Source organism: Pteropus vampyrus, unplaced genomic scaffold (assembly GCF_000151845.1).
Source record: "Pteropus vampyrus isolate Shadow unplaced genomic scaffold, Pvam_2.0 Scaffold410, whole genome shotgun sequence".
NCBI classification, from domain to species: domain Eukaryota; kingdom Metazoa; phylum Chordata; class Mammalia; order Chiroptera; family Pteropodidae; genus Pteropus; species Pteropus vampyrus.
The window spans coordinates 225,329-250,786 of NW_011889191.1; the positions used below are offsets into that span (position 1 = coordinate 225,329).

Below are 25,458 nucleotides of genomic sequence, written 5' to 3' on the forward strand. Positions count from 1 at the left end.
ATGAAAAATTACACATAAACACCTCTGCAAAATTTAAATACAGAGCTTTGGAAGGGGCCCATGCAGTGAGAGACTCTGAAGCTTAAGCTTATATTTAAAGTTTTATTTTAATTTGGAAAGCCTAAGCCTGATTTTGTGATGGCTGGTCTATAAGCAAATTTAAGAATGAGCCTAGCACATTTTTAATACAATTTGGCAAACTAATCAGTAAGATCTATCAGTTCATGTAACTAATATAAAATTAAGATAAATTACCATGAAAATGAATAATAACCAATATTTATCACCAATACCTTTTGCAAGTCTTTTATAAATAGAATATGGATTAGAGAATACTTAGTAGATTGATGATATCTCACACTTGCCTTATTGTCCCAAACTTGTGTCATCTTTGAATAAAATTTCTCTGTATTAATACTTAAAACAGTATTGTCTGTAACTTGTGAATACTATTCATGCGAAAAAAAAAAAAGAGTATTTCTGGGAGAAAGCAGCTGCACATGTAAGCTGTACATTAAACAGTAATAAAAACTAATAAAATGCTGCTCTCAGGGATACAAGTGCTACTAATATCTGTTAAGGATTGATTTGTGTCTCTTCGTTTGGTTTTAATGCAATGATTAATAAAAAGAAATACTGCCTTGATAGATTTCACAAAATATCTGACATTTTTCTCCCCAAATCTTTAGGAATCTATTAAAAACACTTAGTGCTGGCATAATGATTGATAATAAAACTACAGGACTGAATGAATTGCTAGATGATTTTCATTACAATATTTTAATTTGTTTTAAAACTATATATTTATGTCTAGAGCTTTAAAATGTAAAAATAAATTCCAGAGATTTGGGACAATAACTTTGAAATTTGCCCAAATTGCATGGTGGTTAAGATTATTTGCTATTATTTTTTTTTTCTTCTGAATTTGTTTTTGTAAGTCCAAATATATATATTCTTATGGGCACCTTACAATTTAGAATAATGGAATTTCATTGGTTTGAGTCTTAACAACTTAAAAATATGTACATTTTTATAAATATATTTTACGAATAATAGTAAAAGTATAATGCAATGATATTGTCTCAGTATGAATCACTCGTAAGAAGCATGATGCTGTAAGTTAAGATTTAAACCACCCATTTTGCTCCAGAGTATAATGATAAAAGAAATATAATAAGCACACCATAAAAATTAATAGCTGAGATTAAAAGGAAAATAGATAACTTTTAGGGCCAGAAATTGTATAGAAATATTTAACAATGAACAGAAAACTTGTGTCTCTCTCTGTAGGCTCTGCATAAACAATCGGGGATGATTGGGGTCTGACTGGTGTGGAGTAGTAAATACCAAAAGCATTATATATGGTAGACAAATAGACTCTTCTACCACTGGTAGAAAGTTTGTTGTTTTTTTTTTTTTTTAAAAAGGTAGTACTACGGTGTAGTGCTGGAGTTTATGTGAAGCTGCAGAGGGAAGCAAAGAGCTGTGCCCCAGTGTTTCAGGCATGTGCCTAGTGGCACAGTTCCTCGATTCTCTGGTACCTGAGGACTGGAGCTCTGGGCTACCAATAACAAACCTGGTTCTTCAGTTGGGGAGTTGAGTGATGCTGGGTAGTAGCCAAACATATTTGATATAGGAAGCAAGATGATAAAAATAACTTTACTCAGAAAAAGTGTGAAACAAAAAATTCAAAACTAGAAAAGCTAATGCTACCCATAATGATCAAAAGACTCAACCCATAGATGGCTTTATCCTGACAAATCACAAATCGTGCCATAATTAGGCCTTTAAAATAAATAGGCATAAAATAATAGCCATAAAATAAGGTTAAATTATGAAATAAAAACGAGTTTGGTGCGAAAAATAGTTAAGGGAAAACATTCACTGAAATGAAGATACCAATAAAAGTTAAATTTTGAACTGGATACAGACATAGATATAATTTGTTAATTAAAAAACAATAGATCTGAGAAATTCCACCAGAGTACAGTAAAGAGATATAAATTTAAGAAGCTTAGAAGACTCCAATAGACATGTAAAAAGAGTTCTTGAAGTAGAGAGATTGGCAAGAGAAGCCTCAAAGCAGTTATGATGGAGAATTTTCCCCAATAAAGGAAAGATGTAGATCCCTCACCTAAACCCATGGTTGGAATATTGTGAAATACTAAAGATCAGGAAAGAATTTGAGCTTCCAGAAAAGGTTAAAAGAGATTACTTTAAAATCAAGTGACAATTAGACTGACCTCAGACTTCTTATCAACATCAATAGATATCAGAAGCCAAGACCACACTATTTTTAAAGGACTGAGATAAAGAACTTTATTTCTCCTTTCACAGTTAGGACATTAAGAAAGATAGTTTTATGCATTTTTAATCTAAGGTGGTTTATCACTCACCTTGTTATAAGAACTACCAAAATTTAGTTGTTTTTTAATATGAATGAAATGAATCTGGAATGAGAGATGAAGGAAACGTTGAAGAAACCAGCAAAATATGGTGGTAATATAATTAAATACTGACTATAAAGTAATAATAATAACTCACTTTGAGGTGTTAAAAATAAAAATAGAAATAAAATTTTTTGTAATATTGATGAGGAAGGTGTTCGAGGTGAAGGTAAGGGAGTACAGTGAGTACTTAAGTGTGCTGAGGGCCTTTCATATTGGAAGGAGAAGATTGATGCTCAATAACTTGAAAATATGTTTGTAAAAACATTGAAATATCTATGTTAAAAATTAAAATTTAATCAATCACAATAATTTACATTTATTAAATTTCCCTATTAAAACATAAGTGACTCTAGTATGGATTAAAAATTAATACAATAAATAGCTACATAATGCCTACAAGAGAAATACCTTAGCACAACACTTGAAAAAAGTGTTGGCTGAAAAAAAAAAAGATATCCTCTGCAAATACTAACCATAAGGAACTTAGTGTAGTGATATGAATATGTAACAGAAGTGAAATTTTAGGGAAAATAAGAAAAATAAAAACTAAGTAACGAAGAAAAATAAATGTCTTAAAAGATGTAACATTTATAAACTTGCATGTGCATTACAACATAGACTTACTCAGAATGAATAAGATATTGAATAAGATTTATGAGATTGATTTAATAAATCTATAAAGGTTTCTGTGCCCAGCTACTCCAGAGTGAATGGAGCCCTTTCATGCACTTGTGTAACATTTATCAAAACTGACCATGTATTGGATCAGAAACAGTTACAGATAGAGTTTTCTAAACAAGTATATACAGACTGTATTTTTCCTATAACAATTAAATTAGAAATAAAATTTAAAATATGAAAAATGAAAATTATCAACAACAAATTTATGTTTGGAAATTTAAAAAGCACCTTTGTAAATAACTCATGGGTTAAAGAGATCATCATAATAGAAATTACAAACTTTTTAGACCTGAATGGCATCTTCCATTGATAACCTGTGAAATGCAACCAAAGTCATTTTTTACACGAAAATTTATTATGTTAAGTGTGTATAGCAGAAAAGATAACATTATGTTTAAATTAGCAGTGTTTATCTCAAGGAACTAGAAAGAGAGCAAAGAAAGGGAGAGGAGTATGGTGGTGGTGGTAGTAAATTCTAGAAAAGCAGAAGAAAGGAAATTAATATGATAGACGATAATAAAATAGAGCATAAAAGCAAAAATAATAGTGACCTACAAAACAAATAGCTGACACTGGAAATAGTTTAGTAAATTATTTTTTGACATATTACATAATGACCAATACATTTAAGTTTTGACTGCTTTCTAATTACTGTTCTTTTACCATTTTATTAATCTGCTTATAAGTAACACTGGCTCCATAGTTAATCATTACTGCTATTTCTAGAAAACATTTTATAAATACAGAACTATCAGCTGAAGCTGATAGGATAGGGGAGGATCTCTTCCGTTCACCAGGTCTCCACCATTCTCTCTTGTCTCCCTGCCATTCTTTTGTCCCCAGCAAGCTGTACCATGGATTGGCTGGCCCCTAGCAGCTTTATTTTCCATTGAACGCATATCTGAGTGACTAACTAGATATATGTAGCAGTATCTGAGTACAAAGATGGACAAGGTAGAAATGATGCTAGCCCCAGGGAGCTTATTGCCTATTGATAAAGAAAATTAAACAAGCAAATTACAAAGAAGTTCTAAGAGGGGGCAGTGAGACAGTATTACCAGAGCCAGTAGCTCAGAAACCTTATAGATAGCCTAGCAGGGAGAGGAAATTGAGTTGAGAAAGTGAAATTTGAACTGGATCCTGAAAAGTGTTCAAGAAGGGCAGCAAAGTCAGGAATGGGTGAATAGGCACAGAGCATAGCATGATTAAATCCTGAAGGCAAAAATGTGCTTATACTTAGTTTGAACCTGCCTATGAATATGGATCAGTAAAGTCATTTATAACCAAACTCTACATACCTATGTTTTCAAATTGTATTTGGTCCACTTCAACCAATTTAATTCAATTGCAGGCTCAAATCTCAAACATAGCATGTAGTATATTCATAGTAAAATATGAACTATAATGTAAAAATAACAACTTAGGAATCACTTCTTTTGTCCATAAAATGAGCTGTCATACATACCTTTGAAGTTTGTTAGGACTGACAGATCTAAACACCTCGGAGAGTGCCCTATAAAGAAAAGGTGCTATCCTGGGAAGTTACCCACTTATTCATTCAGTCTTCACAGTAAATTGCAGAAGTAATTATTACTCTCTTAATTTTAGAGATGATATTTAGAGAGGTGTAGTCTTCTCCAAGGTAACGCATGTCATTTTAAAAAATATTTCACTCAGGTGTTATCTTTCCTCTTTTTTTAAATTTTTTTCCCCTCGTGGGATCCAAGAGAACCATATGTAAAAATGAACCCTGCACATGACAGATTGACGGTAGTAATTTTTCTATATTTAAAACATATGAGTACTCTTTTTACCCAGGGAGCTAATTACTGAAGGGTCTTTGTCTTACTCATACTGTTGTCTGCTGTATAGAGGGTGCATAAAGATATTTACCAAACTAAAGTAAAAATGGAATAGATCAGAATATTCTTTTCTTAAAATTACGCAGCATTTTTACCATGCCAGAGATGTCTCACAATATTGTCTATTTTAATAATAAGAAAATCGTAAAACAACATCTTTAAGAATTACTAATACATGAATAATTTCGATAACTGAAAATTTGCCATAGCATGAAGTGTTCCTTATTTCTGATACATTTGAAACAAAGTTCCTAATTTGGTGCCCCTTCTGTGGCACCAAATTGTGAAGAAAACTTCCAGGTAGCCCAATAAAATGTCTTCTGAAAGGATGAGAACAATGAATAGTATGTACTCAGTATTTCCTTCGACTTATTTTACAAAAGGAAGCAAGTTTCAAAGAAAATTACATAGAAGCATCTCCTAGGAGCCATGTCGTTTGAGGTAACTTACTTTTGGATGCACAAATAGCAATTTGTCTCCATTCATGCATTCAAATAGGAACCAGACTGTCATATTGCTAATTAGATAACTCAAAGAAACTGAAACCAGCACAATGAAAATCAATGTATTATTTTTGTTAATATTTCTCTTAGACTGACACTGATGAAATATCTATTTAGAAATGATCAGAAATTAAGTTTCATTTTATAATGAAATCAAGTTAAATATTGCACAAATGTAAATTTCTTCAGAGGTATGTAGAATACAACCATCCTTTTGCAATTCATCCTTCAACTAGAGTAGATATTCCAAAATTTATAGGAATATTTTATTTGTCATGATTTTTCCAAGTTTATTTTTGCTATTACTTGGTTAAGAAGAACAGAGTGATTGAGGAAGAATTATAGCTACCAAATATTTGTGTTTGTTTTCATTATGTACCATTTTAGAAAGAAAGAAAGAAAGATTAAAATGAGAGATATCCTCAAATTAGAACTGGTAAATATCCTTGCATTTGCCATGTTATGTCCTTTTTTTTCATTTAGAGAGCACTATATAATGATTAGAAAACTATACTGTTTCTGTCTCCAGAATGTGAGGAGACTTGAGGGGAAATCCCATGACCCCTCTCTGTGCCTCCATCTTTTCATTTTTAAAATCAGGATAATCTCTCCCTCGCCTCAAAATAATGTGAAAATTATGTAAAAAATGCTAGTAGAGTCAATTTGAAGTGATGAAAGACATGCACTTTCCAGATGAGTGAAAGGTCAGAAATCACAGGGTGATTATGCAAAGAAATGTATTTTAAAATGCTCCCCAAGAAGAATATTGACCTATAAATAACTGTTCTATATCATGGAAGAACAACAGTCTTTCCTTGGTAACTGCTACTCATTTGTGGATCCTATCACTAGAGTTCAAGAATTTTGAAATTCATCAAAATCTTGTTGGATGCCTACTATGCAATAGAATTCTAGTAGACCCTGGGGTTACAGATATGCATCACTATTTTCTTAGTTCTTGGGAGTTTTTAGTTATTGGCAAGCCTGGGCTTTTGATTAAAAATCAGGCATTGTGTATGAAAATTGTAGATGCCGTGGTTGACTTACTATGCTGCACAGAAGGTTCACTCTGTGAGAACTAATGATCTTCATTCAAAACGGTCTGAGCTGATTCAGTCTGGGTTGCTTATCTGACTCTGCTTTTCCCCACTTGTAGCGTGTAGCCCTCTACAAGTTTCAGCTATGTGCTGGGTTCTTTATTATGGCTCTTCCTATTTTAGCTACTCCTACACTCCATTTTTGTTTCTTCTGGACCATGTGAGTACAGAAAGCTTCCTTCTGCCTTACAGAAATTTTATTTAAATGCTTAGCCTTTTATCCTATGCATTTTAAGAATTAAGCTCACTTTTCTGCACTTTCTTCTGCTTCCGAATTCTGGCCTCCTACATTCCGAAAATTGCTGTGCATCTCTATTCCTAGAAGATTGCCCAAATCTCTCTTGCAGTCTCCTCTAAGCTGTGGTCCTTTACAAGATTCTTAGCTTTCCTCCTTTTGCTAATAAATAGCCGATTCCCTCAAGGTGAACTGTCATCCCACTTCTCTGCTGTTCCTTTGTGTCTGAGATCTTGGCCCCTCTTACTTCAATAGCTCTCCAATGCTTCCATCTGATTTTTGAAATGTTATCCTTCAAAAGCTAATCTATCATAACCAGAAGCAAATGTCAACAAATTATTTATTGAATGTGTCCTGTGTGCCACATTAGTGCTAACTGCTGGCAGTACAATAATAACATGTTTTTTTTTTTTAAATACCTAAAACATGCAGTTATTAAGTGATATGTGCAAGTGTTTTTATATATGATATACTCTGTGACCCAGGAACTAACGTCCTACTGACTAACATGGACATGTGAAACACGGATATGCCTCTAACAGTGGTTCTGTTAGAGGCATACAAAGTATGTTATTAGGAACTCAAAGAAGCACTTAACACTTAGCTAGAGGTGGGAGTAAGGAAAGTGAGCAAGGATGCTTCCTGTAGGAGATGTGACCCTAGAAAGGAATTTCAAAGACTGAGAAAAAGTTAGTCATCATAACTTTTCATTTAGTTGACCCAGTACAACTTGTAAGTATGCCATATTACTACTGAAAATGTACTTATTTCTATTATAAATGCCAATGCATTTGAAACATTAAAAATGTTCGAGGATATAAAAATTAGTTTAAAATTTTTAACCATGGCAATTGATTTCTCCACAGGTGTTCAAAGCGATGAATATACCACAAATCAAAAATCCTTCTTTGCCTCCCCCAGAAAAAATGCCTGAAGCTTATTCTGCAAAGATTGCTCTTTTTGGTGCTGGGCCTGCAAGTATAAGTTGTGCTTCCTTTTTGGCTCGATTAGGCTACTCTGACATCACTATATTTGAAAAACAAGAATACGTTGGTGGTTTAAGGTAATGCCTACATTTATTTCATGTTTATAGTATCAAAAATGATGGGGTAAAACAATTATGAATATTGTTGGTTCATAATTATATGGGAACTTCAGGCTCACAGATGGTATTTTAAATGTTCTTTTTCCAAATGTTCAAATTTTGATTTTATTATTCACTTTGAATTTGAAGTTGGCTTTAAGCAATATTTATTTTAAATTTCTGTCTAGTTTTGTGAATTTAAGAGAAATCTCAGAAAAACATTTTATAGATAGAGGAACAGATCCTATGAAAACTTGTTTCATCCCTGTGAATCTTTCCTTTAATGGAAATCTATCCAAAATTATGAAAATTAGAGATGGGGAAAACCTAGCTTCACAGAATCTTGGACAGTTCATTTTATTGTGTAACAGATATGTTGTTCTGCACACATTTTCAGTTTTCAGTCTCTTAAGTTTAGCACTTGATTATCTCAGAGTCTACTAAAAATGTTTAGATGTACATTTATTCAGTTTATCTCATAAATACCATAAATATCAAAAATAATAGTTGATATTAACCAGTATAATTTATGTAAACCAAGATTCAGTCACATGGTTTTTTATTTCCATAAAGAGTAATGCATCTAAATGGAAAATGTTCATTTTGTATCGGCAACTTTCAGATATTAAAACCAAGCTTAGAAATTGGATGGAGCTTATTTAAAAATGGAACTCTATAGTGTACATATATTACTTATGATCATAAAGAAATAAAGTTTATTATAATCTGGGAGTGGATATCGCTTAAAATATTTGATGTAAAAATGACAAAGTATTTGGGTGGTAAGTTAATAATATTATTCAATTTATTGTTGTTTTCCCTAAATGTGTCATTGTTCATCAGAAAATCATGGATTATAAAATACAACAATTTTGCATGTCTGTTTCTGTACTTAGCATTTAAATTTTGATGGCTACTGAACTATTATTGAAGCAGCACATTTTTCATATTTAATCACAGAGAATAAATTTAGTCAAGTTATGGCTAAAATTTGTGTTTATGTTTTCGATGTGTTATGACACCTATAAATATGTGTCAGTAAATGTATAAATTTCATTATTGGTCAAGTAACAATATGCTAAACCCAAGATTAGCTTTCATTAATATTAAACTATTTGAATCATCAAACAAAAATATCACATAATATGAAGACCCATAAAAGAGAATATAAAGCATAAACTGAAGAAAGAGTAACCGGATTGGCACAAAATAATCATTTTTCTGTATTAATGTTTCACCACTATGAGTTTTAAGGTATTACACATATTTTGTAATTTTTTTTCCCTGGAAATAAAGTACCTAATATATTATTTCACCAGAATAATTTAGACTATCTTTTTAAATGACATTTTACTATAGCTTTATTAATTAGAAAACATAATCTGTCAGCAACATATGTATAAGCATTATACATTTTTTTCAATTATACACAGCAACAAATATGTGAGCTAATTTAAGAAAATATGAACTTAATTGTTGTATACCCTCGTAGACTAGGAAAAATCTTTTTGCCCTGTAATTGCATTTCTACAAGAAGCTAAAATGGAACAAGCCTGTTTGGGAATTGTTCTACTGACAGTTTTGGTGGAAGACTTTACGGTTGTTAGCATCTTTCTCTCTCTCTAACTCAGATTCAGGGTAGACATTTCTAAACCATATAAACTGGCCCTAAACTTGTCCTTTTATATATTTGCTGGACATTTTCTAGTGGGACAGTGGGACACATTTTTCTGACTTAATGACCAGACATGTTATTTTTAATTTTTTTTAAGTTTATTTTCTTTCCTTTGCTTTTCAATCTTCCCAGTACCTAGGGACAATACAAAGTGTGACAGCGTTATAGAAACCAACACTGGAATTTAGCCAGAATTACAACCACAACACTTTTCTGTTAATTTATTTTCTCACTTAAGATGTCTGTCATTTTCTTGTACCTTCAAAGTGGCTAAAAAAGATTAAATTAGCTTTGTATTTGAAATCAATTGCTTAAAGAGGTGATGTCAAGTTTTATCTTTCCTTTTCCTTTGCATCCAAATAGATTATTTCATCCCTGGTAAATTAGGATCCCAACTACTTTTTAAAAAAATCACTATAGGTGGTGAAAGAGAATCAATTATTTTTGATACCGCCACAAATTTATAAAATAATCAGTAGGTTTGCTTTCCTCCAACTGTGGCTGTTCAAGACACGAGTTTAAAAGAGTTAAAGAGCTTGATATTATAACAGAGATAAATAAAGATGGCGTTAAGAGGCTTTAAGTGTTCATGTATGTATATACTTTCTGATTTTTTCTTTTACTTATAAAAATGAATATACATGAATTATGGCATTTTTTTTAGGTGGGATAGCCAGGGCAACATTGTCCTTTGCTTTAACTATTTTAGATGTTACAATGTTTTCACTATGTCTGTTGCCTTCCATATTGCTTGATAATATAGAGAAATGGGATTTAGATGAAATAATTATAGCAATCGGAAGTATTTTGAGAACATGTGTGAAGCAACACAAATTTAAAGCCTGGTACCCCTGCCATAATAAATGAAAGCAAAGCTCTATCGAAGTATAAGTGTGCTTCAAAAAGAATTGAATGGAGTTGTTATCAGTAAATTCCATTTACATGAAAGAAATGTGAGCATAGAAGAAAGACGATTTTTTTCTTTCAAGGTATCTAGCACTTCACTGACTGTACTAAAGATTTATGGTTTCCACAAGATAAACTTCTTTCAAAACTTTAGATTGTTAAAAGGGCATAGATAAAAGAATAACTGTTTTTATAAACACAATAAACTTGAGAAGTAATTATTCCAATCAAATTTCATTTTCTGTTCTTTTATCCCCTTTCTTACCAGCAGTCTTGATGGTAAGCTCATTTATTCTCATGATTTCAATTATCATCTATATGCAAATTATTTAAAATCTGTATCTGACCTGACCTCTTCCTCTTGGTCCTGGTCAACACGGAAGTCCTGGACATCTCCTCTATACACTTCATCAGACTAATACTGTGCCTCTTTCTGAGTTTTTTGTCACAGGGGATGGCATCACCAAAACCATGGGAATCATCTGCACCTCTCTTCAGTATCCTGGCAATTTTTATTTTGTGAATACTTTTAAAAATATAATCTCACCCCATCTCTGATGTCCTTAAGATCTCAATTCTTGCCTCACTGCATAACCTCCAAATGGTTCTCTATGCTTCCTGATGTCTTTTTAAATCCATTTTCCTTGTAGTTTCCAAATCTGATTATATCTCTCTTCTACTTGAAATCTCTCTATAACTTCTCATAGCCTACGAGACAAAGGACTTGGCTTGGCACAGAAAGCCTTCCATGACCTGATATTTACCTGTCTTTCCCCTTTCTCCATCTCTTTCTCCCTCCCTTTTTCCTCCCTCCTTTCCATCCTTCCTTCCTTCAATATTTATTGATCTGCTACTATGTGCTAGTCATTATCTCAAGCACTAGAGCTACAAAAATGGACAAATCAAAATGCTTGTTCTCATGGGGCTTATATTCTGGTGATGGGAAGGCAGACAGTAAGCAAATAGTAAACCAAATTTTGAATATGTCTGGTAATGAAAAATGTACTAGGGGGTTTTGAAAAATGTACTAGGGGGTTTTAAAAAATGGCAGTTTAATGGTATGCCTTATACATTTGGTATCCAGAGTGGATTATTTAACATGCTTATCCTCTAGTCTATATAATAAACTTACTTTCAGTAAGAATCATGTAATCATTGGCAATAATAATTATTTTGAATTATTTCTATAAAACAAATATTAATAATTAAAACATTCAATATTAAAGATATAGTTCACACTATTTCATTATTTAAAATTTTTAAACACAAATGAAAACTTGTAGTTGTGCAAAATTACAGAATTGAAGCAATTCATGTGGGCTTCATGTGCTCTCATTTTATCAATTGCAAATCAACTGTTTAAAGATTGAAATACGTAATATTGCAGGAGTGGAGACAAGCTGTCTACGGGCAAGTGGAATGAGTAATGCTTATAGCTGAGTCAGCATGTGCCAGTGGCCACTCTGACTACAGTTTTTCATATTACTTCCATGTAGAACTCAATATTTATTAAAGAATGAGTAATAAAAATAAAACATATACACATATTATTAAAACTCTATAGCAGCCACAGCAATTATTTAGAATTTAGATCCACCAAAGATTTATTTGGGGGGGGGGGCAGTGTTTAGAATATCACTGACATTGTTTAGAGTTATCAGTTCATGATGATAATATAAAATGGACTTATTTTGGTCAGTCTTATAACTGTTTTTAAATAGTCTTAAAACAGTATACCCGCTTATTGCCTATGCTTGGGTTTAGTATGAAGCTGGTAAGGGTTAGAGGTTGATAATGGAGTTTGAGGCTTGAGCAACCCATAGACTGGGGTTGTCTGAAGACCAGTGTTAGGGTGGAGGAACCAAAGTTTAGTTTAGGGCATGACAAGTTTGAGATACCTATTAGATATCCAAGTGACTATAAGGGTCCTGAATTTAGGAAAATATGTGGGTGTCATCACATATTGATGGCTTTTGAGCTGAAACAGGAAGGAATTCACTTGGTACCCAGGATGCCTGATTCTAGGCTTTCTGACAGCCTCTGCTCCATTTCCCACCCCCTGTACACAGGATTTATACCTTTTCCCTCTTCCCCTTTCTGTAATTTCCCCATCCTCAGTCAGGTACCTTCCCTCATCTTCACTTATCTGAAAGCTGATTGTCACATTTCATCTACCTTATTATGTCATCTCAAAGTAAGCCTTTCCTCCTTTGAAACACTCTTGTTTGCATTGGACTGTGTATGTGTGTATATCTCTCATCTGTCTGCTGATCTCATCCATTGGTGAATATAAATATGTCACATTTGTAACACTCAGTAATCACATCCCCACACCCTGCCTACTTAATTATGACCTAATCTAACCAACACTTTCTAGTACCTCACCTACTTATTTTCTGTTGGAGAGGTTTAGAGATGTGATTCTCACACAATTATTCATTTAATACATGAGCTAATCTGTGCTAAATGTTGGACATAGTGCTTGTGGGAAGTATGAAGGTCTAATCAGACTTGCTCAAACCCCAGCAGCTTGGCACCCCATTTATTCTGATGCCTACTTCTGCCTTCGAAGTTATATACTTCTCCGTTGCTTGGGTTTCTTCCTCCTAGGTTAGGTATGCCTTCTTTTCTTTCTGGTCAACAGAAAAGTTGTTCCAGCTTCTTATAGCCTGCTCTTTCAGAGCTGTTTCTTAATTCAGAACCATTGACCTATATGAGCATCATTTTTTTAAAATTTTATTTTATTTCATATACTTCTACTGAAATCCCATAAAAATTCCAGGTTAGGGCTGAGCCAGAGAGAAAAGTGCTCTGCTCACAATGTACCTGGATATGTTTAGAGCTTTACCTTGCTGCAGTTGGTTCATTTGACTGGAATTCTTTATCCACAGCTCCTTGCTTTTGCTTTCCTATTCAGCCTTTGAGGAATTTCATCAGACCCTAATTTTAGTCCATTTCACTCTCCCACAGAGCCTCATGCCTATCAAAACTGGGTGTCTGTGTCCACATACAATCCATAATATTTAAGAATCTTTCTGCTTAGACTATGAAAGTTTAGAGGGAAAAAAATATCCTCTTCTCTCTTAGGTTCACTGGCTGGGCCTGTGAAATCAACTGACAAAAAACAGATTAACAGATAAATGAAGTTTATTAACATAAGCATTGTGTACACGCATGGTAGAACTCTGATGAGTCACTCAAAGGAGTGGTCAGAACTTAAGGTTTATATAGCATTTAACAAAGAACAATACATTTGTGTGGAAGTGGCAAGACAAAGGGAAGGACATTAGGCATTTAGGGGTGGCACACTGTGAGAAGGTAGATATATGGGAGAAACTCATGGAAGATAAGGGTTATTAAGTTTTGTAGTGTGGATTCCTTTTGGTGCCTGTCTCTGGGCTGATAAGGGTCTAGAATTGTTTCTTGGTGATTAAGAGTCCTGCCTTTCCTGGTAGGGAAAGGGAGATACACCTTTGCAAATTTATGTCCTGCTTTTAGGCAGATAGTAGGGGGGCAGAGAGCTTTTTTTTTTTTTTCTTTGTATCTGCTTCTTTTCAGTTGCCTTCAGCTCAAGATAATTCTTATGCCAAAGTGGCATTTTTGGGGATGGAATGTTATGATACCTTACAAAGGCAAGCCATCTGTGGTCCCCAGAGCATTATGACTTCTGAGGTAGTGTAGCTGGAGTTCGCAAGTCAGCTTAAGACATTCTTATTGCTGATCTAGGTCCAAATTTATTCTTATGTATAATCTCATGTCCTCACCATATGGAAGACCCCTTTAGTATAAGGTCTTGATTTTACACCGTTTAATACTTTGCATTTTGTATAGTGCTGAGCATGGTGCCTTGCCAGTTGTTTGATATATAGAAAATATTGAATAATCCAGTTCTTAGGCCACCAAAGAATGCAAAGTTTGCATACATATTTTGGAAGACTTTGCACTGAATTATCCAGTGGCTTCATTTTCAACAATTATTTGATTATTTTCCAAATTAATCCCTATAGTGCCTGGATATATCTCTCTCATTGCATGTACTACATTTCATTATAACTCTCTGTTTTATGGAACTTTCTTCTTCAGAATGAGAGCTTATAAAAGTGGGAATTTGGTAAAATTTACCATCAAATCGTGGCAGCTAACAATGTGCCTGGCAATTTGTAAATGTATGTTAAATGAATAGATAAATGAATAAATGAATTTCTATATATTCATGAATATATATAGCCTTTTTAATACTATAAAACATTGAAAAGTTATTTTTGCTTACCTTTAATACTCTAAACTATTATACTATTGAGATGATTATATTTTTTTGTTTTAAGTGCAAATAGTGAGCACTGGTATTACTTATTTATGACTGTATGATTTGGGGACCCTTGTTCTTTTCATAGAAGATGAGTTTGCTATAAAAACATTCTATAGATCACATGGAACTAATCCTGTAATATACTAAATACAGTAATATAAAGCTACAGATTTGAATTTGAACAAGCTAGAGGTGTACTTATAGAATATATATGTGTGTTATATGAATATATGTACATTAAACCTTATATATACTTTAATTTTTGATTTTTTAAGATTTCGTTTTCTTAGGAATTTCTTTTAGAATTATTAGTAGATAAATCAACTAAAATACTTTAATAAACTTAATAGTTCTGGAAATGCTTTTTTATTATTTGCTTTCCATTGTTTATTATTTGCTTTCCATTGTTTATATTTATTTTCACATCAGTTTCTACTGTAGCCCATATAATATTTTATCATGCATATAAAAATTTGGGTTTCCTCATACTCATTATGTGATGTGAAAATATCCTTAGAAGAGATACTTAGCCCTTTAATATTGCTCAGAGAGACATATTGCATTTTTTAAGATTGGTAATTTTTTCACAGATGTTTCTTCTTCTTTTTTTTTTTTTATCAGTACTTCTGAAATCCCTCAGTTCCGGCTGCCATATGATGTAGTAAATTTTGAGACTGAGCTTATGAAGGACCTTGGTGTAAAGGTAAATGAAAAACATAACACATGTGTATCGCTCAAAGAGAAAGGAGTAAGGTCTACACTAAAGATTAACAGCAAAATGTCACATATTTTAGGAAAGAACAATTAAAAGCTACACCAGGCAGAGGCAGAAAGATGCTTCTCCTTGCTTAGGGCATTTGTCTGTCTACTGTCTGAATGCCACTAGCCTGGAAAAGAGCAATCAATAGTTCTCATCTGGCACGCCTGCATGTGATTAATTGTCTGTAAGAAACAAATTCCTAAATTGCTTTAGGGGTTCAGTGCAGCTAATAGAAGGATTTGGTTTCTTTAATCACGTTTTTTTTATGCAAGTTGTGTGCACACTGAAACATTCATGTTTCACAATTCAGAACATAATTTCTTACAGAGGTTCATTTTATTTATTGTATGCATCATGTCAGTAGTGTTAATGTGATAATCCTTTCTCAACATAAGTAGTGAATCAGTGGAGTAGAAAGCAACAGCTTTGTATTTCATTGTTTTGCAAAATAAATATTGTGGCGCTCTTTTAAACGTGGTCAAAAAGTTGACACATTGTACTTTGAAAATATAGCTTTAGATATTCCTATTTTTTTCTATTATTTAAGAATGTCACACATATTGCTATTTATGTCTCAAAAATGTTAATTTTCCATTATAGATCTAACACAATAGATTAATAAAATACTGTGATTTACATAATATATTTTGTAACTACATGCAAAAGATGTTTTGAAAAGTAATTAATAAACTACTCAGGACTTGCATTTAGAAATAAAAATTAGAGTAATCAATAAAAGGGGAAACACTCAAAACAATATTTTGTGCTGTAACACTTTTAATTACATTTTTTAGCAGGAGTTTGGTGATGAAACATTTACACATAATCACTAAACAAAAAATGTTATAGCAATATGCAGTACAGATGTGCACAACTTTGTGACAATAGCATTCAAAAATATGTTTAAAATACATGATTAAGGGCAATTATTTACTTTTAAAATATATTTCGAAACGTTTTTAATCTCTTTGAATAAGGAAATATTTATCGAGTCTTCAAGCTAATATATTAGGTGTTACTACCAATTGAAGATTAATCAGAAATTAATTTTTAGTTAAATTCTGAATTTATAAGTAATTGCAAAATTGTATTCAAAATCACTGTTATTAGGTAACTCATCAAAAGATATAGTAATATTCAATGTACTCAGTGCCAGAAAATACACATTTTAGCTACAGTCATACCACTTTCTAAATTTATAGTCAGATAACCTTGACAAAGTCAATTAATATCGCTAGCTTTGTTCATTATCTATTCACAGGTAAAAGTATACTACTACCATTTGTGCAAAATATAAATTTATCTACTTATATATGCAGAGAATATCTCTGGAAAGATAGAAGAATCTGATAGAATGCCTTTGGCAAGGTGTGGGATGGATTTATCACCTTTTTATACATTTGAATTTTACACCCTATGAATTTATTACATTATGAAGAAAAAATTAGAACCCACATTAAACAGAAGATTAATACTGTTTTGTCTATCTCTGTTTTTTTTTTAAGAGGCAAAAGAAATAAAATATTCAAACTTGCTTTATAAACAATAAATTGTATGTACAATTCTGAGGAGTAAGAGCAATGAGATTCTTTTTCAGTTTTGTGAACTTGCACCCATTGAGATACTGCAGCTTTTATGACCTATCAACTTTAACCATACGTTTTAAAAAGTGGTCTACACTTGTTACTCCCTTTTCATCATCACCAGATTCTTTTTAACTTGCCTTCTGTTTGTACCTCTCAACCAGCATTATATATGTTAAAATCAACAGTAATTTCCTGGCAATAGAATGAATTGTATTCTAGGTTCATACTGTTTAACTCCTGTGCAGCATGTGACACATTGTTGTATGTGTGTATGTACGCGCGCGCGCGCGCGTGTGTGTGTGTGTGTGTGTCTGTGTTTTGGACTTTATGGTCTAGCATTATCTTGGTTATTATCTGATTTTTTCTCTTTCTAATGGGTTTGTTTCATTTATTCAACAAATAATTATTGAGAGTTACTTTTGCCAAGTATTGTGCTAAGGGCTAGTTTACAACCATTCTTCTTTTGAACGCCAGTCTTGTATTCTTAATAGTTTAATGACCACATCTATCATCCAAATAACATAAATTCAGCATATCCAAAACCGAATTTAATTCATCATCTTCAGTCCTAACTATGTTCTTTAGCTAAATTTCCTGTTGAATAATTTCATTTTATTTCATATCTACTAGTTTGATAGATTGGTTCTTAAATTTTTCGAGTGAAATATTGTCATAAGAAAATAATGAAAATTTTATCTGCTCTCTATTTGTACGCTAAATATATATTTTTTTCTATTATTTGATTGTCTGGAATCTCTCGTATGTTATAAAAGAGTTACAATACATAGGCTCTTTTCTGGTCCGTGAGATAACATTTTAATCATAATGAATAAAACTTTCTTTTTTTAGAATATTGAATTTTTATTCATTTTTTAAACTTTTGTTGGAAAGGAGGTATTAGGTATTAGATATGCCCCCTTTAAAACCTTATGTTCAGTTAGTATACTTATATTAAACTTTGCATTCTGGAATATATCCACTTTGTGTCATGTTTTGTTACATCTGTACATATAAAACTAGATTTTTTTCTTACTCTTTTTAAAAATTTCCTTTACATTCTCTTACTTATGAAATAAGTATTAAAACCAGAAATATTATAGGAAATAGTAAAATACGGTTGCTGTCCTTGTCGACTTTTAAATCTACTAAAAGCCTATTTTTATTTATTTTGCTTTATTTTTATTTATCTTTGTTACTTTGGATAATAGAATTATGTGAGTCTTATAAAAATAAACTTCCCAGGATTTAATTATTTTATTATGGATAAGAATATTGTCTTGAAACTTACCTTTCTTGCCATATTTGAAAATTTTATCTTTCTAACTTCAAAACCTTTTTATGAGAGAAACAACTTTGACCTTTTCTTTTTCTATATAGTTATCAACCTTTTCACCTATTTTATTCTCATGTTAAATTGTCCTACATATATATATATATATATATATATACACACACACACGTACGTATACACATATATATATGTGTATATATATTCTTTTTTGTGTTAAATTGTCCTACATATATATACATATATATGTATATATGTGTATATATATATGTACATATATGTATATATATTCTTTTTCATTGAAACTTTTTAATTAGCATAGATTTAAACATGTTATTCCAGTGTACAATAAAAATATCTAATCTGTACTTGTGATTATTTTTGCTTTTGTGTTTTTAAATTTATACATCGTGTTTTCTTAACTTTTCTTCTTAATAAGACTAGGTAGTGGCTTCTATTCGTTAATGTACTTTTAAAAGAACCAGCTCCCAGAGTTTTATATTTCCTCATTCACTATCTGCTGACTTTATCTTTATTAATTCTTTCTCTCTCTATATATATACTTATTTTATTTTTAACCTCTCGAGCTACGTAATTAATTTTTATTTTTCTAGGTAGAATAATGAAACCATTTAAAGTTATTAATTTCTTTCTGAATAAATCCTTGTCAGCATCCATGTTTTTTTATTAGCATTATTGTTATTTTTCTCATAGTTTCATTTTCCCCTTTTACACAGAGTTGTTTAGGAAAATATTTTTGTTTGCTTCTTTATTCTTGTGGTAGAATTCAATTTTTTTACTTATTAGCAGGATATACAATTTTTAATTTATCAAATATATTTTCAATGGATTTCACATCTGAGGATCATTTCTAGTATAATAAAATTATTCTTTAGAAGAAATAGCCTTTTAGCTGTTATATTTTTATAAACTCTCTTGATTTTATAATAAAAATTTCAATGTAGACCACTGCAATTTATTTTTTATATGTGATTGGTTTTATTTATTTTTATTTTATTTATGTACATTTTATTAATTTCAAGTATACAGTACATTGGTTAGACATGTATGTAGTTTATGAAACAATCCTCCCGATTACTCTGTCTTCCCTCTGGCTCTACATGTAGCCATTACTTTACTGCTGTCTGCATTCCCCAAGCAGTGCACCCCATCCCCGTGACCATCTATCAACTACTAATTTGTACTTCTTTAACCCTTCGCCACTATCTTCCAGCCCCTACCAAACCTCCCCACCTCTGGCTGTCACCGGATCATCCTCTATATTTGTGGGTGTTTTCGATTCGTTTGTTCTTTCTGTTCCTTAGGTTCTTCATATATATGAAATCATATGGTATTTATCTTTCTCTGTCTGTCTTATTTTGCTTCATAATCACCCCATGGTCCATTATCATTGAAAATGATAGGATTTCATTTTTTTAATGGCTGAGTAATATTCCGTTGTATATACGAACCATAACTTCTTTATCCAATTGTCTGTTGATGGGCATTTAGGTTGCTTCCATATCTTGACTATTGTAAATAGTGCCACTGCAATTTATATTTAATCCTACATGGACTTCAATAAAATCTCTTGTGATATTTGTATCAGACTATGTTACTAATCTTTTAGTTAACTGCTTTTTGTTTGTTTTACAATTCAGAATTTAGATGGATATAAATAGTTTTGTTTCATAGTCTATATTTTTAATGACTTTATTTTTTTGAAACTAGAAATGTAAATCTACATAAAGATCTTTCATTTTTTCTAAATATGTCAAAATTCGCCATTTCTCAAAGCATTTGATAAAATTCTATTTTGATAAACTTAATTTGTAATTGCTAGGCATTTCTTCTGCTTCATAATTTCAGTAAAAATACTAGCTGAGATCTCTTCATCATCTTGTTTTGTGGTATGGTTATTTGAAAAAAGCATTTTTATTATCATAGAATGTTATTGGAAAACTAATATAAAATCATATCATATCTCTACTGAAAGAAGAGAAAGGTGTAATAATAGTCAACAAAATATTTTCTTCTTTCTAAAGAACGTTAAATATTATTTAAAAAATTCTTCCATCTAATCTCCTATCTTAGAAATTCTGGAAATATTTTATCTGTTTAGCCAAATATTCTGTCAGAAAAATGTGATAAGCATGTACATCATTTTTTGTATTTTTTAATAATGGATATCACATAGTTAGTTTGAAATAAGAGGTCTACTCCAAAAAATGTTAACTTTTACCCTATATTATAAATATTATACATATAAATAAATATTATAGATGTATGAAGAAAGTTTTCATCAAGTCCAAAGTGGATATTACATGGAACTTTGGCTCAGGGCTTATTATATTTAGATCTTATATTGGAATAATACTAACTCGTATGCTAACATTGAATGAATTTTATTCTGAATTTAGCTAAGAATTTTGAGTACTCAGTCATATATCACTAAAGCCATTAGAGAAATGTATAATATATGCTATAATCCTCATTTAAGAAAATCAAGTTAGGTCCTAGTGAAATCCTACTACCTCCCTTTATTCTCATCCTTATGACCTTAGCCAGAATGAATCTCTTCCTCTTCTAAATACCCATAGACCTGTGCTACTCACACTATGTTTTATGTTATATTTATTTTTGTAATCTTCTTTGCAGATCTTGACTACCATTGAGGCAGAAATGGAGTCTCATTTGTCATTTTATTGCTTAAAGTGCCCCTACATAGTGCCTTGAAGCAAGCTATGAAAGTTTACTGACATGATTTTAAATACATTAGCTTTTCTTCACTACTTTATTAAAAGATAAAAGTGCATTTAGCCATGAAATAAAACATGTTAGTGTCCCACTGATATACTATTTTGTATATGTAAGCCTCTATACTAAAAGACAAAGATAGTTCCAAATATGTATAGAATTTTATGTATATCGAGTTTCCATTCTTTTTGATGTTAAAGATTAAGCTTCTGTTAATCAAATGCCAAAGTATCATTATTCAAATGTTGTTTCATATAGATAATTTGTGGTAAAAGCCTTTCAGTGAATGAAATGACTCTTCGCACTTTGAAAGAAGAAGGGTACAAAGTTGCTTTCATTGGAATAGGTGAGTAGCTTACTTTTAAATATTTTTCCATATAATATTCTTTTAAATTTCCTGACAATATCCAGAATAGCTGCCTTCAGATATGCCCATGGTAGAAGTTATATCTGTTCAGAGAATAGCAGACAGAAATAAGTAGAAAAGGAAAATTATCTATTTTATAACTAGTTGTGCTGCCTCACCTTCATTATAGATAGACTTTAGTGAGACCATCTTTATCTTCCCATTCTCTCACCACTGCATCATCACCAGTGAACATCTCTAAGAGGTAAAGTGTTCTCAAGTCATGCCATGGAAGCTCAGAATTTTGGCTTAGAGATTTTTAGATGCTGTAGCTTTCTCTTTATGATAAAACAAATTGGCTAAGTTGTTAATAAAGGACAAAATTGGCTTGTCTTCTTCTATTCATTTTTTTTTCAAAATTTCCTGAAGACTTCTCATATTCGTCTGAATTTCAAAGATGTATAATCATAGTTCTGAAAGTCGCATGGACAATATATAGCTGCTAAAGCACCTAATGTGTCTTATGGTTCCATATTTTACCTAAATATCCATGGGTATTGAGTTCTCTAACATTTTGTCATTCACTTATTATTCATTGAGAGACCAGAGAGAATAATTGGTTTAATTTAGTCTTTGTCTCATGAACTTTGTGTTCATTCTTTTATATGATAGTACTATGGACAATTATGGTATAAAAACAGGAAGTTCATCCTTTTAGTTTGTCTTTCTCTTCTGCAGTTCACACACTTTAAATATGAATATCTAAGTAATAAATCTACACAGAGATGAAAGCTGTTCCATCTCCTTAAGTGATCACACACTGGATAACCTTTGTTTTGGAGCTGTGCCTTTTTATAGCATTCCTAGAATGAAATAATCAGGAATACTTCTTAGCCTACTAAATTTTCTTATCAGGATGCCATATAATTCCTTTCTAGATAACTGCTACCGAGTCTAAAACTATTTCTATCACTCCCATTATACAGACAAATTTTATGGAGAGGAAAATAAATTTTCACTATTTTCCAGCTTCTAAATGACTGTATTGAACCACCTTCCTCTCAGAAGCTTGAATGCCATTGTTGTCACTATTTCTCTATATTATCTTCATTTAAGTACAATAACCATTGTGTAGATCAAGAATAGGAAGGAGAAAGTGTCGTATATTTTCCCTAAGTTTCATTTTTAGAGGCTATAATTATAGCATCTTTGGCTTTACTTTTTAACTTCACAGTCGTGTTGAGAATTTAACGTGAATAAGGCAAATATCTATCAAGTATACTCTACTAATTTCACTAGTACTGGTTCAGCAAGTTGCTATTACTCTCAACAAGCACCTGTTCAAAAATATTTAGCTAATAATAAATGGAAAATTTAATCAGGCAACAGGTCCAAAATATTGATGACATTTTCAAATAGCTGTTTGAAAATCAGTGTTGTGGTTTTCTACAGCAGTTGTATAAAAAAGATATGATTTCCATTAATTGCATTGTATATGCCAGTGCAGTTTTGTGGATCTTTATGAACGTTGTCTACAAAAGGTCTCTCTACTGAAGAGATAGAGACCAAATAAATAACAATACATCGAAATATCTCCAAATCAATTTAATAAGAGGCCAATTATAACTAAAATTTGGAATAATTAAGTGGTTTGTCACTCTGAGTAGTTTTACCCATAGCAATATCTTCCATCTGTAAGAATCAATAACGTTTCAGTTTTTTTCCTTTTATTTCATTCCATTAGGTCCCCTTACATATGTTATGTGATAATGTTACATTCATTCACAATACCCCATTTGACTCTGCTCCACGGTATGAATACAACATTTAAAGTGGGAGTCCTTTCATATTTATGTTGCTGTGCATTGTCATGCTGGGAAGTGAATCTTTTGACATTTTGGTGTAGTGATGTGTAGAATGAATTTATGTTCTATTTCAGAATTTTAAATTAATATATACAGGAAAGTTTCATCCTGTATATAAAAAAAAAAAAAAAAAAGCTTCCATCTGTAGAAGACAAGTAGCTTCATCCTCCAGGAATTGTTTATTTTACACTCTTGATTGCTGAGGTGGGAGTTGATGACCTTTCTGTTACCATATAACTACCTGTCACTGGGACAGCCTCACATCCTTTCATGCTTTTGTTCATTAACCATGCTTCTATATCCTATTTAAACTTTGCACACTATTTTATCTTCCTTTACCCACTCAGTTTGGAGAAGTCAGTTTTGGAATAGGAATTTCGTTTTACTTGGGATATCGCTTTGGGTACTTTAAGAAGGGACAATAATAGAGGCTTAAGCAGGATATGCATTTAATTCTCTCTCATCTAACAGTGTGAACCCTCCTTAATACCTGACTTTCATCTTCGATTTATAAGTGGCCATTTGTCCACATGCTGCTAACAAAAATGAGAAATAAGAAGGAGAACTCCTTTTCTTTTAAGTTTATGGCCAAGAAGTTGCACGTATCACTTCAGTTTTTATTGCATTGTCTACAACCTGATCATGTAAACATGCCTAGTAGCAAAGGGTACTGGGAAATATAGCCTTTAGCTGGATGGACATATGCCCCATTAAACTTCTATTCCTAGAGAAAAAGAAGATGATAGATATAGAGAGAGAAAAGAAGGAAAAGTCTCTGCTATAGGTTTGCATCAATATTGGTATTTGGATTCCTTATTGAGAGAGATCAGTAAAGCACTTTATTAGGCAAAGAAAACTCTCTTTGAACTTAGTGCTTACATATCGGTTATGTGAGTTATCTAAAGAAAATGGAGTATTTTTCTCTTTCTGTAGTTCAAAATACAATATTATAGATCTTCTATATTTGTAAATTCTATCCATGCTATGTTATTTTGTCTAAGAGAAAAAAAAGTGACTTTATTTTTATGAAGTATGATTTATTAAGGTTATTACAGATGTTCTTGTGTTTCTGATTTTTAATATTGTGTGTGATGTTACTGGTGAAAAATTGCTCACTTTTAGTTTTTTTCCTAATACTAATAGAGTCTATTAAAAAAATTATCTCATCGTATGTGTATCAGTGTGAAACTTAAAGAGTTATATCTCTTTGCCCATGAGAGAATCTCCTTTAAGTAAAGTAAATGTAAGTGAGATAAAACTCTGTGTCTTATTCAAAACAGATTGAGTTGTTTGGAAACAATTGGGATTTTTTTTAAAGACTCCAAAATTTTGATATTTTTTTGAAATTAAAGCACATATACTGTCAATATTCAAAAATAGAGTTAGAACATCCACTGTAAAAAAAGACTTCTTCAAAAATACCTTCGGTTTGTATTGAAATCAATATAATGAATTACAACCATCATTTTTCTTCTTCTTTTTTTTCTTTTTACAAAAATGAACATAAAATAATAGAAAATTTCAAAGTGTGTTACACATGGTTAGAGTGTTTTGCAACAAATGTGTTTCAGTTGTGTATGTATGTTTTTTTGGTGTGTGTGCTTGCAAATGCACACTGCATATGAAAAATATTTTTAAATGTGGCTTAATAGTCAATAATAGAAAGTCAGTGCTGTACAGTGTAAAAACCCCGAAATATTAAATGCCTCTTTCCCATAGCATGCCCAACACCTGTCATTAAGTAGCTGTTGAGTGAATTAAATAAGTATTGAATGACTGCAATGTTACAGGCACTGTGCTAAAATTAAAAATATAAATAAATCTGATTTAATCTTTAGCTTGATTTTAATTTCAGTCAGGAGAATTATAAGAGAGTCAAACGAAGCAATATTCATACAATTTGAGGAGTGAGAAGTGGTAGGGGTTGGCTGGGTCTGAATATAGTATTTCTTTTTTCTTTAAAATCCTTTATGTGATTATATTCTAGAACCACCATTCTAGATGACTGAAGAGTTGAATTCTTAGTTTTTAGTTTATATGAGCCCGTTTTCTTT

General features: G+C 31.7%; 1 protein-coding gene across 2 annotated transcripts in view; it reads left to right on the forward strand.

Annotated features, from left to right (window-relative positions):
• The window catches only part of DPYD (dihydropyrimidine dehydrogenase), a 717,845-nt gene that overhangs the window by 186,059 nt on the left and 506,328 nt on the right, over positions 1-25,458 (forward strand). For both annotated transcript variants that reach the window (XM_011380852.2, XM_023523771.1), the window contains 3 exons: positions 7,695-7,891; positions 15,424-15,505; positions 21,452-21,539. In XM_011380852.2, the coding sequence (XP_011379154.1) occupies positions 7,695-7,891; positions 15,424-15,505; positions 21,452-21,539 (367 nt within the window). The remainder of the gene's footprint in view (positions 1-7,694; positions 7,892-15,423; positions 15,506-21,451; positions 21,540-25,458) is intronic.